Raw genomic sequence first — 17,583 nt, 5'->3', positions numbered from 1 at the left:
CCAAGACCCTGCTCCTGTATCGACCCCAGCAGCTCTGCAACCTGTGCCTGAGCCAGCACCACAGCTTTTCCCAGTGTCTGTCCTATATGAGCGCATCCGGGCCTTGCTCCCTGAGCTGCTGGATGGCCTCATTCAATGCTGTGCATTGGCATCGGGTGGTGCATGCGCCTACTCTGCTTCCTGTTACTGTCCCGCTTAGACCTCAGTCTGCGGTGCGGCCTCTGACACCAATGCCGCATGCCACCCTAGTGTAGACTGCCACCCAAGCCAGCACTCCCTCGACGTCAGTGGAGGAAGCTTCGCCGGAGTCAAGGTGGGAGCCAACTTCTCGATGCCTCTATCAAAGACATTGTTTCTCCACGTCAAGGCAGGTTCATTCTCATTTCTGACACTGAACAGGAGTGCTCATGGGATTCAGAGGAGGATCCAAGATATCTTTCCTCAGATGGAGTCCCAATGGAATTCCTTCTGAACCCTCCACTCCACCTGAAAGGAGAGTCTCTTCCAGAGAGCCTTTCATTGCCAACTTTTGTTAAGGAAATGGCTAATGCCATTCAGTTTCCTTTGGAAGTGAATGATGAGCCCAGGGCCAAGATGCTCAAGGTCCTGGACTACACATCTCCTCCTCTCGATGAGGTACTCAGAGAAGTCCTCATCAGGAACTGGGAGTCTCCTCTGTCGGTCCCTGTCATGCCCAAGAAGATTGACACACAGTAATGGATCCACAGTGTGCCTGGTTTTGATAGTTCTCAATTGCCTCACAATTCCATGGTGGTGGAATCCACTCTAAAGAGAGCCAGGAGTTCCAGAGACTGCGCCTTGACACCCTCAGGCAGAGAAGCTAGAACCCTGGATTCTTTTGGGAGGAAGTTGTACCAGGCTTCAATGCTCATTTCCCAAATACAGTCATACCAGCTTTTCAAGAGCATCCACTTGTGAAACTCAGTGCAGAAGTTGTCCAGTATGACTGAGATTGCTCCCTCCAGAGCAGGCTGTGTCAGTGCCACCAGGGGAGGAAGGCTGGGGATTCTATTCCAGTTACTTCATTGTACAAAAGAAAACAGGGGGGTTGCTTCCCATCCTAGACCTAAGGGCTCTGGAAAAATTCCTAGACTAAGAAAAGTTCAGGATGGTTTCCCTGGTCACCCTTCTCCCAATGATTCAGAAAAAACAATTGACTATGCTTCTGGACTTAAAGGATGTATATACTCACATCCTGAGGAAGTATCTTTGATTTTGGCTGGGAACACATCACTTTCAGTATCGCATGTTGCCTTTTGGCCTAATGTCAGCTCCCAGGGTCTTCACCAAATGTCTAGTGGTAGTTGCAGCATCGCTATGCACTGGGAGTCCATGTGTTCCCGTATCTTGATTGGTTGGTGAACAGCACTTTGGAGGAGGGTTCTCAGGAGTCTATGCAGATGATTATTCGGGTGCTCGAGCTACTAGGGTTAGTTTTAAACTACCCCAAGTCCCATCTCCACCCTGTCCAGCAATTGGAGTTCATAGGAGTCCTGCTCAATACACAGATGGTTCAGGCCTACCTCCCGGAGATGAGAGCGGACAATCTGTTTGCACTCGCGTCCAAGGTTTGTACCTCTCAGCAGGTCACGGCTCAACAGATGTTGAGATTGCTGGGCCAGATGGCTTCCTCAATGTATGTTAAACCGATTACATGTCTTCACATGAGATCAAGCCACAGGGAGCCTGGAAGATGTCATCCAAGTGTCCCCAGAGCTTGTACACTCTCTTCAGTTGTGGATCATTCGATCCAATTTGATTCTGGGACTTCCATTCCAAATTCCTCAGCCACAAAAAGTGCTGATGACAGATGAATCTCTTTTGGGATGGGAGCTCATGTAGACAGGCTTCACACTCAAGGAGCCTGGTCCTCCCAGGAAACGAATGTTCAGATCAATCTCCTGGAGCTCTGGGCGATCTGGAATTCTCTAAAGGTTTTCAGAGATAGGCTATCTCACCAAATTGTTCTCATCAAAACAGATAATTAGATTGCAATGTATTACACCAACAAGCAGGGGTGTACCGGATCACACCCTCTGTGTCAGGAGGCTGTCCGGATGTAGCATGTTCCTTCAAGCCACTATCTGGCGGGCAAAAGCAATACCCTGGCCGACAGACTAAGAAGGATAATGCAACTGCATGAGTGGTCTCTCAATATGGACATAGTCCACAAGATCTTCTGAGCGTGAGGCACCCCCTCGATGAATCTTTTTGCCACTTTTGTCAACCACAAGGTCCCTCAGTTATGTTCCGGGCTTCACGCCCACGACAGACTAGCGTCAGATGCCTTCCTCCTCAATTGGGGGATAGGTCTTCTGTATGTGTATCTTCCCATACCTCTAGTGAGAAAGACTTGCTGAAACTCAATCAAGACCGTGGGACCATGATTCTGACCACGCCGTATTTGTCGCAGCAGATATGGTTCCCTCTACTTCTGGGGTTAGCCTCAGAATAACCATGGAGTGATTTCTGACCCTCATCACGCAGAACGAGTGGGCCCTTCTTCATCCCAACCTCCAGTCTTTGGTTCTCACAGCTTGGATGTTGAGAGCCTAGAATTCGCTTCCTTGGGTCTTTCGGAGGGTGTCTCCTGGGTCTTGCTGCTTCCAGAAAAGATTCCACTAAGAGGTGCTATTCTTTTAAATGGAGGAGGTTTTCTGTCTGGTGTGAGAGCGAGGACCTAGATCCCCTTGCTTGTCCTACACAGACCTTGCTTGAATACCTTCTACACTGATCAGAGTCTATTCTCAAGACCAACTCTGTAAGGGTTCACCTTCGTGCAATTAGTGCTTATCAGCGTGTAGAAGGTAAACCCATCTCTGGACAGCCTCTAGTTGTTCGCTTTATGAGAGGTTTGCTTTTGTCAAAGCCCCCTATCAACCTCCACCTGTGTCATGAGATCTCAATGTCGTTCTCACCCAGCTGATGAAAGCCACTGAATTCCTGCCATCTGAAGTACTTGACCTGGATGGCCATTTTCTTGGTGGCTGTTACTTCAGCTTGTAGAGTCAGTGAGCTTCAGCCCTTAGTAGTGGATGCACCTTATACTAAGTTTCATCACAACAGAGTAGTCCTCCGCACACACTGTAAGTTCCTGCCAAAAGTGGTGTCTGAACCAGTCGATTGTCTTGCCAACATTTTTTCTGCAACCTCATGCCCATCCTGGCGAAAGCAACTTGCACACCTTGGATTGCAAAAGATCAATGGGCCTACTACATGAAGCAGACAAGGCCCCACAGACAGTCCGCCCAGCTTTTTGTTTCATTTGATCCCAACTGGATGGGGGTTGCCATCGGGAAATGCACCATTTCTAATTGGCTGGCAGATTGCATCTCCTTCACTTATGCCCAGGCTGGGCTGGCCGTAGAGATTTATGTCACGGCTCATAATGTCAGAGCCATGGCTGTGTCGGTAGCCCAAGAGATCAGCCTCCATTGCGACGTGGTCTTTAGTCCACACATTCACATCACAGGATACCTGACACGATAGTTCAGAAAGACCGTTTTGCAAAATCTGTTTTGGATCTAGAATCCAACTCCACCCTCCTAGGCCCATTTTATTCAGTTCCAGGCTTCACTCGCATTCAGATTGTATATAGTTTCTGATTAATTTGTGTTACGTCCTCACCGTTGCGAGGTCCAATTGATCAATGTTTTTTGTGAGCCTGGATGCTAGGGATTACCCACTTGTGAGAATTATCCTGCTTGTCCTCTGAGAAAGCGCAGGTACTACCTGTAGCAGGTGTTCTCCGAGGACAGCAGGCTTTATATTCTCACAGTCCCTCTCACCTCCCCTTGGAGTGTCTTCTTCGTAGTTCTTTTTACTTTATTTCTTGCTGTAGCATTAACTGAGGAGACCACATTCTCGAGGCGGGCAGGAAGGCACTCATGCATGCACAGTGGAGCGTGTCTCGCACTCTACAAAGCTCTCGTTAGACTTTTGTAAATTCTAGACTGGGCGACGCAGGTCGGCGTCACTCACTTGTGAGCATATAAAGCCTGCTGTCCTTGGAGAATACCTGCTATAGGTAACTACCTGTGTTATTCTGCTCAGTTTTGGCAGCCATAACCTATATAAAACCTGATATTATAGTCCTTGTAGTTACACTTCATGAAATTACTTCATTACAGTAAGAAGGATCATTCAAAGCACCTAAAATCTTCCATTGTCACAACATCAAAACCTTTGTTACAGATCGCTGTGTTCTGCCCAACAAGTCCTCTAACCCACTGCCTGTAAAGTTCTCTGAACAGGAACCTACATCAGAACCACGTCTACACTGCCTGATTTTAGTGCTTAGGAGAGAAAATGCTAGCCACCATGCCCCTGCACTGATGAAAGGTAATGACAGGAATGTATAGTTACAATGTAAAACGGACTTTTTCTAAGCACTGAAAATGAAAGCAGGTCAGAATAGCAAGACCCATCTATTCTGCCCATACGATGCAGAACCAAAAAAATCTACCTAATCTCAGGTCTTACTCTCACAGTTTTCTGTCTAAAGATCATGTATACAGTATTTATTTCATACTTTTCAAATTCTGGGTTGGCCTTCACTGCTACCACCAGGATACTGTTTGATACATTCATCATCCTGTCTGTAAATAAATATTTCCTTTTGTTATTTCTAAGTTATTTCATGACTCCCTTATTCTGGAACCTATTAACACTGAACAGTGTTTGTTGGGAGTTTACAAGGAGGCATATTTTCAAAGTACTTAGACTTACAAAGTTCCATGGAGGGGCATAATCAAACGAAAACGTGTATCTCCATGGGCGTTTATCTCCGAGAACGGGTCCGTGAAGGGGCGGACTGAACCGTATTTTCGCAAAAAATAGACATCCATGTTTTATTCGACAATTTGTGAGCTGGGCGTTTTTGTTTTTCAGCGATAATGGAAAATGAAAGCGCCCAGCTCAAAAACGAATAAATCCAAGGCATTTGTTCGTGGGAGGGGCCAGGATTCGTAGTGCACTGGTCACCCTCACATGCCAGGACACCAACCAGGCACCCTAGGGGGCACTTTTACAAAAACAAAAAAAAAGGTAAAAGAGCTCCCAGGTGCATAGCACCCTTCCCTTGTGTGTTGAGCCCCCCAAATCCCCCTCAAAACCCACTGCCCACAAGTCTACACCATTACTATAGCCCTAAGGGGTGAAGGGGGGCACCTACATGTGGGTACAGTGGGTTTGGGGGGTTGGACGATTAATAAGCATTAAGCAGCACAATTGTAACAGGTAGGGGGGGATGGGCATGGGTCCACCTGCCTGAAGTCCACTGCACCCCCTAACAACTGCTCCAGGGACCTGCATACTGCTGCCAGGGAGGTGGGTATGACATTTGAGGGTGAAAATAAAAAGTTGTGAAACATCATTTTTTTGTGGTGGGAGGGGGTTAGTGACCACAGGGGGAGTCAGGGGATGTCATCCCCGATGCCCTCTGGGGGTAATCTGGTCATTTAGGGCACTTTTTGGGGCCTTATTTGTGAAAAACCAGGGTCCAGGAAAAGTGCCCTAAATTCTAGCTACAAACGCATACTTTTTTTCCATTATCGGCGAAAGGTGCCCATCTCTGTTCGGGTGATAACCATGCCCCAGTCCTGACTTCACCACGCCTCCGACACGCCCCTGTCAACTTTGTACGCTTCCGCGATGGAGTGCAGTTGAAAACGTCCAAGTTCGACTTTCGATTATACCGCATTATTCGTTTTTGTGAGATAAACGTCCATCTCCCGATTTAGGTCGGAACTTGGGCGTTTTTCTCGTTCGATTATAATCAGGATAGTAAACTATGAAACTGTTAGTCTAAGTGCTTTGAAAATGATCCCCATAGTAACCTATGGAACTTTGTAAGTCTAATGTGCTTTGAAAATGAGCCTCATAGTGAACCAAAAAGTATAACAAATATTCCAAAAACGGTTAATCCTTTGAAAATGCTTAGCTCAATCCTATAAAATGTTATGAAGTGTAAAGAGGAACCTCATAACTAGTGGTCAAGCCATCAATGCAGCCTATTTTCTGAGCTGCTAATATAGCTAAGTATTGAATACCAAATATAATCATAGGGTATCCTCCTATGGGGAACTGTGCAATTTTGCTCACACATTGTTCAGCACTGAACAGTGAATAAGCTACTAAGATAAATGTTTGGCAAGTTTTTTGGCTACATTTTGATTTTTTTTTATATGAACTCTTTGTATGATTTTATTTTGTATGAATTAGTGTGTATGGTATGGACAGCTGGGTATGGCTGGAGCACATATTCAGTAGTACCAAATGGTTAAGAGCCACTCAAGATGTGCTCTGAGGCCAGCCAATGAGATTTAGGGGAGGAGCCTTCCTACTCAGTTAATCCTTTTTTTAATATCTACCCAATTACTTATACATTTAAATTGTGATATTTAGTTGGTAAATGTATGACTTAGATGGCTAAGCAAGCTACACAAATAACAGGTTTCACTTGAAACATCTAGTTTAGATGATTCAAGTATATTCAGCAATGCCATCTAAATGGAGAGTAGGGTAGAAGTTTCAAATTATATTTTCACCACAGAGCTGAATATTGACCTTGTAATAACTATATTGTAGAAATGGAATTTTGCTCATTATTTAGGTAGAAATCTGTTACCAAAGTAAGATTACATGTTAAGAGCTTCCACTCCATCCAGAACTGTGTTCAGTTTCTGCTGGCTGGGAAATGCTATGTCTGAACTCCTCCTGACCCACATTAGTATTTCTGCAAGAGAAGCTTGAAAGGGCTGTTGAATTCTTCCTGAAGTGAATATTCACTGAGTTCTCTGCCTTTGGGGTCTTTTTACAAAGCCGCAGTAAAATTTAGGCATGCGCTGGGCCATTTATTTGTTTTTACCTCAACTGTGAAAAAGGCTGTTTTTAATGGGCCTGCATTAATATTAAAACTAGTGCATGCTTGTTTATGGTCTGAGCCCTTACTGCCACCCATTGACCTAGTGGTGAGGGTTCACGCGCTTCCCACGAGGTAACCATGCTGCACGTGCCAATGTAGGCTTACTCGGTTACTGCCGGGAACGCCCCTGTGGTAGAAAATAGAAAAGTATTTTCTACCGCGGGATTTGGCGAGTGCTAAATTCAGAATTACCACCAGGCACACATGCTACCCCGGCAGTAGTGCTGATTGGGCATATGCTACCCGCGTATTAGCCCTCCCGTGCTTTTGTAAATGAGCCCCTTTGTGTGCATTCTGAGCAGGCTGCTTATTTTTCATGTGCCACTCACTTGTTTTTCATCTTTCTTTAGGGCTGATGAATGAACTGGCAGAACAAGGTCTCCTGAGGGATATTCGAAGCAGTTTACCATGCAAAGTGGAGTTGGATCTCACATTGTGTTTCCACACAATGCCCTATACGGAGAGCTTGTTACAGGGAATAGGTATGTTGTTAAAACCAAAATATGAGGTAGAATTATTAAAATGTAGGGGCATATTTTCAAAGGCTCTAGCTGCCTAACTTTGAAAGAGAAGTTGATAGATCATCCCCTTTGAAATTTTACTGGGACTGAGCCGCCAAATGTGAAGCCAGTTTTGAATAGGTCATCTAGTTTGGAAAAGGGCCGTCCAAGTTGGGACATTTTTGTGAGGTAATTTACAAAAGGCTCACTTAATGGAGAACATTTTGTAAAATGTATATAAGGTCATGGAAAAAATAATACATGGATTTGTGGGTTCATACAATGGGAAAGCAACATGTTCACTAAAAGAGCTTCATCACTTGGGGCTTTATACATGTAAGTAACAGCATTTACAGTACATGTGTAAGGTGCTAATATTGTTACCTATGAGGTAATTTTTTATAACAGGCCACCAAGATGGGAAGGTCTAGTAGGTGCCTATTTTGGTCCTATAAAAAAAAACTTTTGAATCCCCATTTTAGATAGAATATATATATGAGGAAAGAGATATCTAGGTGTGAACTTGACGCCAAGGGACTGTATTTTTCAAAAGTAGTAATGAACATGGAGGCCAGTCTAAAATATGTGTGTGTCTGCTCCCAGAGATCGATGTGGGGAAAAAAAAAACACAGATTGGGGATATCTACATGTAAATGTAAAAATGCTCATTTATCCATGTGTAGAATACCTGTACCTGAAAGGTTCATCAACACATGCAGGGTATTCGAGGATCGATATACTTGTGTATTTTACCATTGTGGTAACCTGCACATGGAAGCCCAACTGTCAGCAGTTCAGGTTGCTTCTCAATGGAATGTTGGCTAACATTCAAAAGATGCCAGTAAGTGAATAAAACTTGTTTTATAATGTGCATTGTTTCAAAATTAAAGCCAGTCAATGGCTGAGATCCCATGAACCAGTTAGTCCAAACTGGAAATATCCAGTGGCATACAACCATTGGTTACCTTCAAAAGTATTCCTGCCATTTCACCTTTGGTTTTAACCAGCAGGGGCAACAGCCTGCCATGTATAAACCCAGTACTGTTCCTTGCACAATAGTCACCGAGTAATGTACCCACTGGAGGAGAAAACATTTCCAGAGCCAAAAACGTTGAGTCTAATGGCATGTTGTTTAGCAAGCAAGTGGTCTACCAAAGCATTATGTTTTGAAGAATGGTGAATATGACTCAGATTGTGTCCTAATTTGACATTTGGTATAGCCAGTGTATAGCAAATGACACAGACACTGAAACAAGTAGATGACTTGTGTACTAACACAGGGTGTACTAGAATATAACCTGTATTTCAATGGTGACACTGGATTAGTGATCATATTTATCTGAATTGCATATTTGCAAATTGAATAATGATGATGCTGACAATGCCCTATTTCCTGCTGCAAGGGTAATAACTTACTGAATACTTTAAAGGAATCAATACAGTAGAAAGCACACTTAAAGCACTGCACCAACCAGTCCAATTGATCACTTGGCCAGATACAACTATGATATTTCTTCTTCAATGATCTGTTGTTTCACGTTTATTTATACTTGATATGCCTTCAAGAACAATGCCTTCATGGTGGTTTACAATAATAATTTCTAGTAATGAAAGATAATATAAATAAAAAAGACAAAGAAAAGAAAATAAGATGATATCTTTTTTTTGATTGGACTAACTTAATACATTTGTAATGAAAGAAAAATTAAAAGTTACACTTGTCACGCTTCACACGAAACACTGGATAGTGAGCCCTTGGGCTACTGCCGAGGGCGGCAGCGGCAGGAGGAACACCCACCGGAACAGAAGCCACAGCAGGGAGCAGGAAGATAGTCCACGAACTCAGCAGAACCGGGGCCAGGCAAACAAAGTCAAGGTCCAGCTCCAGGCACAGGTTCCAAGGCAGGTGACAAGCAAGGTCAGAGTCTAGGTCCAGGCAAAGGTTTAAAGGCAGGCGGCAAGCAAAGTCAAAGTCCAGGTCCAGGCAAAGGTTCAAAGGCAGAAACTGAAAGCAGCAGGGAAAGCACAGCAACAAACAACCGCAGAAGACACACCTCTGAGGACCTCTGTTGCAAGGCAAACTAGAAACACTTCCAGGTGGTTAATAAAGGCCAACAGCCAGGGAGTTCACCAGGTATGGAAACAGCTTAGTTCCAAAAAGTCTCGAGACCAACTGGCAGGCTAGAAAATTCGGACCGGACCGGCATGACTTCTTGAACCGGGAAAACCATCAACAGACAGTCCATTGCAACCACCAGGTCTGACCACCAGGGGGCGAGATGAATGAGAGCATGATACCGGGGCAGAGTCATAACAACTCTTCAAATAGAAAGAGAAATAAAAGTGCTCTTTCATGCTTCAGATCAAGACAAACACACTGGTTTGCCACTGTAACCTATCCAGTTCCAAACATAACAATGATATTCAGTTTCCAAAAGCATTAGACATTTTGGGGTCTATTTTGAGGGATTGAAATGAAGGTTCTAATTGCAAATGGAGTGGTAATGCATTCCAAACTGTTAGTCCAGTATGCTAAAGATCGAATCTCGAATAGTATTCAAATATAGTCCATGAGAGCTTGCATTTAAGACACTTGATCCTCAAGATGCCAGAGTTTAGATTATAACCCCCTGAAGCAGAACATTTTTTAAAACATGGATTATATTGAGGATGAATAAATAGGACCTAGAACCTTTTTCTAGACTGAAACAACAGATAAGTTGTTTTTTGATAGGTTTGATCATTTTGTTGAGCCTTTATTGGACACAGTTTTGTTTTGTTCACAATGAATTTCTGACACCTGATGAGTTATGGTTAGGGAATAAGGACCAGGAGATATCCTCAATAGTGGAAATGACAAGTGGTGAAAAAAATAACTGGTATACCAATATTATATGTTGACTAATGGTCCTTTATTCAATTAATAACTGGATCAGTATTCAAAGTGATTTAACTGTCCAGAAACTGCTCCTGCTGATGAAATTGCCTTTTGGGTCTAACCGCTAATTTTCAGTGGCAGTTAACTGGTTGGCACCGAACTACAAATTGGCTATTTTGGGTGCATTCTAGGGCACAGTTGTCACTTGCAGGTATTCAGCACTTAACTATTCAGGTTAACCGCATAAATGGGCCCACATGAAAAGCTGGCCTTAACTTTATGCGGTAACCCATAGTCAGTTAAGTGCTGAATATCGGACTTATCTGGCTCAGCAAAACCAGATATTCAGTTCCAAAGCCCAGACAGGGCCCATCATTGAATATCCAGGAATAACGCTGGTAGCAGTCAGCAAAATGCTAGGCGCCGCTTGCTGAATATCAACTCCCTATAGATCTAATAGTATTTATTATCGTTATTATTGTTCTGTATAGGTCTTATGGTTGTTTTGAAACATTCACAGGATCCTGTTAGCTTGTTTTAAATATATGGGGCAGTACTGCTAACAGGTGGCTGATCGTTTGACTTTTATTGTGCTCTTTGTACATAGCAATCCCTCAAAAATGACAATGGGGCTCATTTTCAAAGCACTTAGACTTTGTAACTTGGTGAAAGACCTGGGGGAAACTATACCACAGCGGTTGCTGGAAGATAAGCTGAAAGTCTTCGATTTTCTGTCTTCAGGGGTCTCTCGATCTTGATTTTGAGACAGCAGATGTTACTGATCTGGTCATCAGCAATATGGTCAGAAGTCCCACTTTCGGGCACACCACTCTTCCTTTTATGCAGACAGAAAGTCCTCCTCTCAGTCAGCTAGAGCACCCAATGCCTCCCGAGCTTTGAGGCTGGCCCACTCATCTTCCTCTGGTAGGAGGACGTCTTGAGTTTCAGGAGGTGTGGGACAAAATCACATCAGACCAGAGTGTTCTGGATATTCTTACAGAAGGTTACAAGTTGAAATTCTCCTACCTGGTCACCCCTCTCTTCTTGAAGTTCCCTTGTCGAAAGGGAACCAAGGCATCTGAGGTTCAGGCCACCAGCATGTAGATTACATTCTGATGTTCTAGGGAATTGTTCAGTTTCCCAGGCCAAACAGGGACAAGGCAGATACGCCATCTACTTCATTGTCTCAAAGAAGTATGACGCCTTTCATCTGGTCTTAGATCTCAAAGTCTAAACTGCTGCCTATGAGTGTCCCGCTTTCGCATGCAAACAGTCATAGCCTCGGTTCAAGTGGGAGACTTTCTCACTGCCTTTTATCTCAAGGAGGCATGCTTACGTATACCCATATGGCCACTGCATCAGAGGTTTCTACATTTTGCGGTGTTGGGCTGTCATTTCTAGTTCAGGGCTTTGCCCTTTGGTCTCGCCATGGCACCAAGAATATGATGGTGGTAGTGGTCTTCCTTCGGTGCTAGGGAATCAGAGTTCATCCATATTTTGATGACTAGATCATTTATGTGTCATCCTAGTCAGACAGTGTGGCAGCAACGGACAACATTGTCCATCTTCTGCAGTCATTGGGTTGGGTGATCAATGTCAAGAAGAGCAAACTAACTCCATCACAGATGCTGGAATATCTAGGTGTTCTATTTGACATATCAAGAAAGAGGATCTTCCTCTCGGAATGCAGGGGGTCGAAACTGGTTCAACAGATTTTGTCTTCTGAGTCAAGGCAAGCCCAGTGGTGATGGCAGTGGTGCCATGGGCAAGGGCTCATATGCGACCATCACAGGAGTATCTTATCAGCCTCTGGTCTCCGGTATAACAGAAGTATGACCTTCATCTTCCTTGGATGCTGGTTGCCAGATGAAGTATGCAATGGTGGTTGTTGCCCAGGAATTTGACCGTTGGAGCTCCCTTTCCGATAACACAATGGGAGGTGATGACAACAGACATGAGCAAGTTGAGTTGGGGAGCCTATTACAAGTTCCATCTGGCACAGGGCACCTGGACGGAACAAGAGTCTCAGTGGTCGATAAATTGCTTGGAGCTTAGGGCAGTTCAGAATGCCTTATGCAACTTTGCTTCCTTTCTGGCAGGGGCCCTGCTTCGAGTCTTCTCTGACTTTGTGATGGTGGTGGCTTATATCAACAAGCAAGGTGGGACCCACAGCTGTCCAATGGCTGTGGAGGCGGCCGCCCTCATGAGTTGGGCAGAGAAAAATCTCGAATGTGGAGGTGAACTTTCTGAGCAAGTACTCCTTGGACCCAGGAGAATGGAAACTATTCAGCCAAGATTTTCAGATGATGGTGGACTGATGGGGTTCTCTGTTTCTGGGTGGTGTTGAAAAGGAATGCCAAAGTGACCAAATTCTTCAGCCATTGGAAAGAACCTGGCTAAATGGAGATTGTTGGCCTACTGCAGCCCTGACCAGAGACACATCTACTGTATGTCTTCCAACCTTGGTCCATGGCAGGCCACATAGTGAAAAGGATTGAATTGCACTGGGGTCAAATAATTCTTGTTGCCCTGGATTGGCTGCGGAGGCTATTGTATGCCACCTGATTCAACTGCTGGATGAGGATCCTCTCCATCTTCCACTGGCATGTGGCCTAATGAAGCAAGGTTTAGTACTCATGGAGGATCCATACCCCTTTGGTGTTATGGCTTGGCCACTGAAAGGGCTCAGTTGAGACAAAAAGGTTATTCTGATTCAGTCATTGCTGCCTTGCTTCAGGCTCAGAAACACTTCTTCATGGCATATGCGAGGGTGTGGAGGACATTCAAGGGATGGTGTTCTAAACACAGACTTTCTCCCTTCTGTGCTCACATTGCACACATCCTAGCATTTCTCCAGGCAGGTCTTCAGAAAAGATTGGCATTGGGTTCTCTAAAAGTTTAGATTGTGGCTTTGACCTGTTTCAGGGGCCAAAGACAGATGACACCAAGGTTTCAGAAATGTTCAGTCGGTGCAAAGCAGTGGGTCAAATAATGACTGTCACCTTTCATGGTGCTTCCTGCATATCTCTTGTTCTCTACAAGTTCTCTAGAAATTATAGAGGTCCACACATGTTTGCTTATCTGGTTAGTGTTACTTTAGCGAGATGTTTAAGGGTGTTGTGTTTATTCTGACTTTATCCTTACTGCTTGTCTATGTAAATAACGAGGAGCTGGGCTGGATGCCAAGAGAGATATGTCTCAGCTCACTTTTCAGTTCTGTATCTCCACCTGCTGGTTAATGGATACAACTATCCCACAGGTTCTGGAATAGTAGGAAAAGAACATTATCAGATAAGACCTAATTTCTCCTAACCAGTTAATGCAACTTAAACAGAGCTCGTGGATTTACTCTGTGAGTTGTTTTCTAATCTCATACAAGATTCAATTCCAGGAACACATCCCATCAAGTGACGTACACAAGGGAACCCCACACATACCTTTAGCCAGTCTGAGTGAGAGCTGTTTCATATAGCAGTTTACCTTGATAAATGGCTTTAAAATTGCCCTTCATGCTAATCCAATAAAGAATATTAGGGTTTATTTTAGAAGCATCTTCACCGGCAAATGGCATCATGTGAACAGGTACATTGGCTGTATCTGTAAATATTGATTTTAAAAATCTGCTACTTATCTATGAAGATCCACATCATGCAGAGATTTCAAGGCTATATGTTTGGGATATAGATATGACATTGTTTAGATAGACATATAGACATGTTTTCCCCATTTTACAAAGTGAATATGCATGTTGGCCAAGTATTTTCAATGTGTGCTTTTTACACCTGCCCCAAGGCATACACAGGTAGAAGCTTGAAGGGATAGCAGGTGCAGAGGCTGATGGAACCACTCTCGTGATTCTTTGACACCTTCCTGAGAGCATGAGCTTCATCCCCTGATTTGTTTCCTCCCACTTCCCCAGTACCTTTTTCCAGCACCATTAGACCACACTTTCCTCCATTGAGGAGCAGGAGTGATCCCCTGTCGCTCCTATTCCATTGGTTTCTAGGTGCAAAATGGCATATCTGACCCGTAGCAATAGTCCTGCCAATTCAAAGCTTTATTGAGCAGCTAGATTCCTAATGGTAGTACCACGAGACTACCAGTAGGGGTCAGAGGTGCCATTTTGAACTGGGAGCTGAAAAGTGCAGGGACAACTAGGGATCACTTCTGCTTCACTTAGACTACCAGGGAGCCCCTGTGTGAGAGGTCTTGTGGGATTGGGGGTTTAGATTGTAATTGGGAATTTATGTTGTTGATTTCGGGGGGGGGGGGGGGGGTTGTTGTGGGGTGGGAGGGTCATGCTGTTGATGATGAGGGCAGTGAATATGTATGTTGGCCAAGTATTTTCAATGTGTGCTTTTTACACCTGCCCCAAGGCACACACAGGTAGAAGCTTGAAGGGGTAGCAGGTGCCGAGGCTGATGGAACTACTCTCCTGATTCTTTGACACCTTCCTGAGAGCATGAGCTTCATCCCCTGATTTGTTTCCTCCCACTTCCCCAGTACCTTTCTCCAGCACCATTAGACCACACTTTCCTCCATTGAGGAGCAGGAGTGATCCCCTGTCGCTCCTAGTCCATTGGTTTCTGGGTGCAAAATGGCATATCTGACCCGTAGCAATAGTCCTGCCAATTCAAAGCTTATTGAGCAGCTAGACTCCTAATGGTAGTACCACAAGACTACCACTAGGGGTCAGAGGTGCCATTTTGAACTGGGAGCTGAAAAGTGCAGGGACAATTAGGGATCACTTCTGCTTCACTTAGACTACCAGGGAGCCCCTGTGTGAGAGGTCTTGTGGGATTGGGGGTTTAGATTGTCATTGGGAATTTATGTTGTTGATTTCGAGGGGTGTTGTGGGGTGGGAGGGTCATGCTGTTGATGATGAGGGCAGTGATATCAAATGCTGTTGGGAAAGGGGAAGGAAATTGGGCAGGACTGTGCCTACTGCCAGCAACCACAGTGTGGATTCTAAAATTGACATCTGCATGTGTAGTTACTGGTATTTATGTAAAGCCTTGTTATTTTTCTGTCCCCGTGTGTGTTGGTGAATACATCTGCATTCCTGCACATCCTCCTACATATTTTAAAGCTCTGCACTTGGCAGCGCCTTTTATAAAATACTGGGGGGAACTGAGCACGTTCAGATCTGGGCATCTCAGTTCCCATCTTTATTATCCACTTGTTTGACTTTCTAGAACCTAGTATTTTTTTATTTGTGGTTGTCATACAGCAAATGGTGAAATGGTTAGAGCACTAATTGAAGGGCTTATTTCCAAAACTTGCTGAGTCCATATTAATTGCATTGGACTTAGAAGGTTTTGGAAATAAGCCTTTCAATTGGACTGGAGATTCGTTCTCTAACTGCTTCTTTATTATAAGGAACTTACATAAAGACTGTCTTATTTTGTTTAATAAGAGGATCTTCTTTATGCAGATTCTACTCTAGTGATTGGACAACAAGGGTCCAGCACAATGTAGTGCATTTAGTTGGTTAGCACAACCTTTTGCATGTTACATCATTTCTCATTAACTTAATCATTTGGGTATTTGCTACATAAGCCCAGTGGAATGAAGGATTATGGGATACAGTTTCCATTTGGCTAAGGTCCCTTAATCTGTTTCTGTTTTCATTGCATCTCTAGGAGGCAACCTAAACATGCTGCCCACGTCAGGAAATCTTGCTGAGGATATTTTTTCCAAGCGCAACTATGCATCCAACCCTGAGACAGAGCAGGTTGTTATCTTGACACTAACAGGACGGGACACCATGCTGAATGCTGGTGATTTCCTACGTCAAATCCTTCGCCCACCCATAAAGAAGCAACACCCAGATCCAGGTAATGATGTGTTTACCTAATGGTTTATGAGACTTTATAAGCAATTTGACAGAGTATTGATTGAGTGACACATGGAAGGAGGAACTGGGAAAAATGCGCTCAAACACACACTTCCACTGCTCAGTGCTGATGTGTGTGTTTGGTTGAAGATGGAGTTTGTTTTGCAAGGAGAGTGGAAATATTAGAAATGCTTAAATAAAAAAAGCAATTAACTCTCTTAAAATAAAGCTATACTTCTGTGTATAGAGCCAGTGTTAGACATACTAGGGCCAAAGGCAGAAACTATGGACCGAGTGCAGCTGGTGCCGAGTGCCCTAAAGGTCTGTCTAGATGACACTACTCAGCTTTGCCAGAGGGACCCCATATGGTGCTAGGGCCTGAGACAATAGCCCTCTTCGTACCTCTCTATAACCAGCCTTATCTATGCACTGAGCTAAATTTCAGAATACACATTGGAGGTAATAATTCTTGCCCTCTGTTTGAAGAAGGGACCTCAGTGGACTTGAAAGCTCATGTACTGTAGTATCGTTTTGTTGGTTCATTTAAAGATCAAGAGGGTCAATTTTAAGAGGCATTTCCATGAGTAAGAACAAGGATTTACACACAAACAATAGTCTTTTTTATAAAATTGCTCTCCTGAAATGGAGGTCAACTTGTGTACATACAACCTGTGTGTGCATAGATTTAACCAGATCAAGTATAGGTGTTCACATCACTGGGATTGGGGTGGAGTCAATATTTACATATATACTTTACGTGCATATGCACAAAAATTAACCTGGAAAATATATATGTGCCAAATAATAGGTGTAAATATTTGCATTTAAGTTCCTCAAGATAATTTTAAAAGTGAAAGCATACACAGTTTTTGAACATTGCACACTGGGATAATAGGCAAATACTAATTATGGCCCTTATTTTAGAACACCCTCAACGGCAAATAGCATACACATGTAAAATCCTCTTTAGAAAGGGGGCTCCATATACATGGAGAAGCTCATTGCGTCTAAATAGCAAGGGGGAATGGTTAGGATGTGAAGAGGAAGTAGTTTGGGCGGGCCAAACATACCAGCTTGTATTCTACATTTTCTAAGGGCAATACATATGGATATGTAAAAATAATCCATATCAGCATTTACACCTGCCCCAAGGCACAAATAAATGCCCACTAGAAGGGTAAGTGCAAAGGCCAAGGACAAACTCCCTCTAATCCCGTCCTTCAGTCAAAACTCCTCTGATCCCTTCAGCAGCAATAATTCCTATGATATGCCCCTCACATGTCAACCCCTTCAGTTCCCCCCATTGACATGGACCCCCCCATTCCGTCAGACAAGGACCCCCTCACTCCATGATCCCACCTCTGGCTGTTACTGGGGGTCCCTGATATCTAGTGGGGAGCTAGAATGAGGCCCAGTCATTCCT

The 17,583-nt window shown here is 44.0% G+C and overlaps 2 protein-coding genes across 3 annotated transcripts in view; both read left to right on the top strand.

Moving 5' to 3' along the window:
- The window catches only part of C8H16orf71 (chromosome 8 C16orf71 homolog), a 185,227-nt gene extending 180,934 nt beyond the window's left edge, over positions 1-4,293 (top strand). Inside the window, exon 18 of the mRNA XM_030211925.1 lies at positions 4,216-4,293. Coding sequence (XP_030067785.1) covers positions 4,216-4,260 — 45 coding nt within the window. The 3' untranslated portion in view covers positions 4,261-4,293. The remainder of the gene's footprint in view (positions 1-4,215) is intronic.
- Positions 4,269-17,583, top strand: part of LOC115475870 (thioredoxin domain-containing protein 3 homolog) — a 199,188-nt gene continuing 185,873 nt past the window's right edge. Inside the window, exons 1-3 of one of the 2 annotated variants that reach the window (XM_030211926.1) lie at positions 4,269-4,362; positions 7,297-7,428; positions 15,967-16,161. In XM_030211926.1, the coding sequence (XP_030067786.1) occupies positions 4,356-4,362; positions 7,297-7,428; positions 15,967-16,161 (334 nt within the window). In that variant the 5' untranslated portion in view covers positions 4,269-4,355. The remainder of the gene's footprint in view (positions 4,363-7,296; positions 7,429-15,966; positions 16,162-17,583) is intronic. The other variant, XM_030211927.1, reaches the window with a different exon arrangement.

This window comes from Microcaecilia unicolor, chromosome 8, assembly GCF_901765095.1.
Source record: "Microcaecilia unicolor chromosome 8, aMicUni1.1, whole genome shotgun sequence".
Lineage (NCBI taxonomy): Eukaryota > Metazoa > Chordata > Amphibia > Gymnophiona > Siphonopidae > Microcaecilia > Microcaecilia unicolor.
Note: the sequence above shows the minus strand (reverse complement) of the source record. Positions and strands in the feature narration are given on the sequence as shown.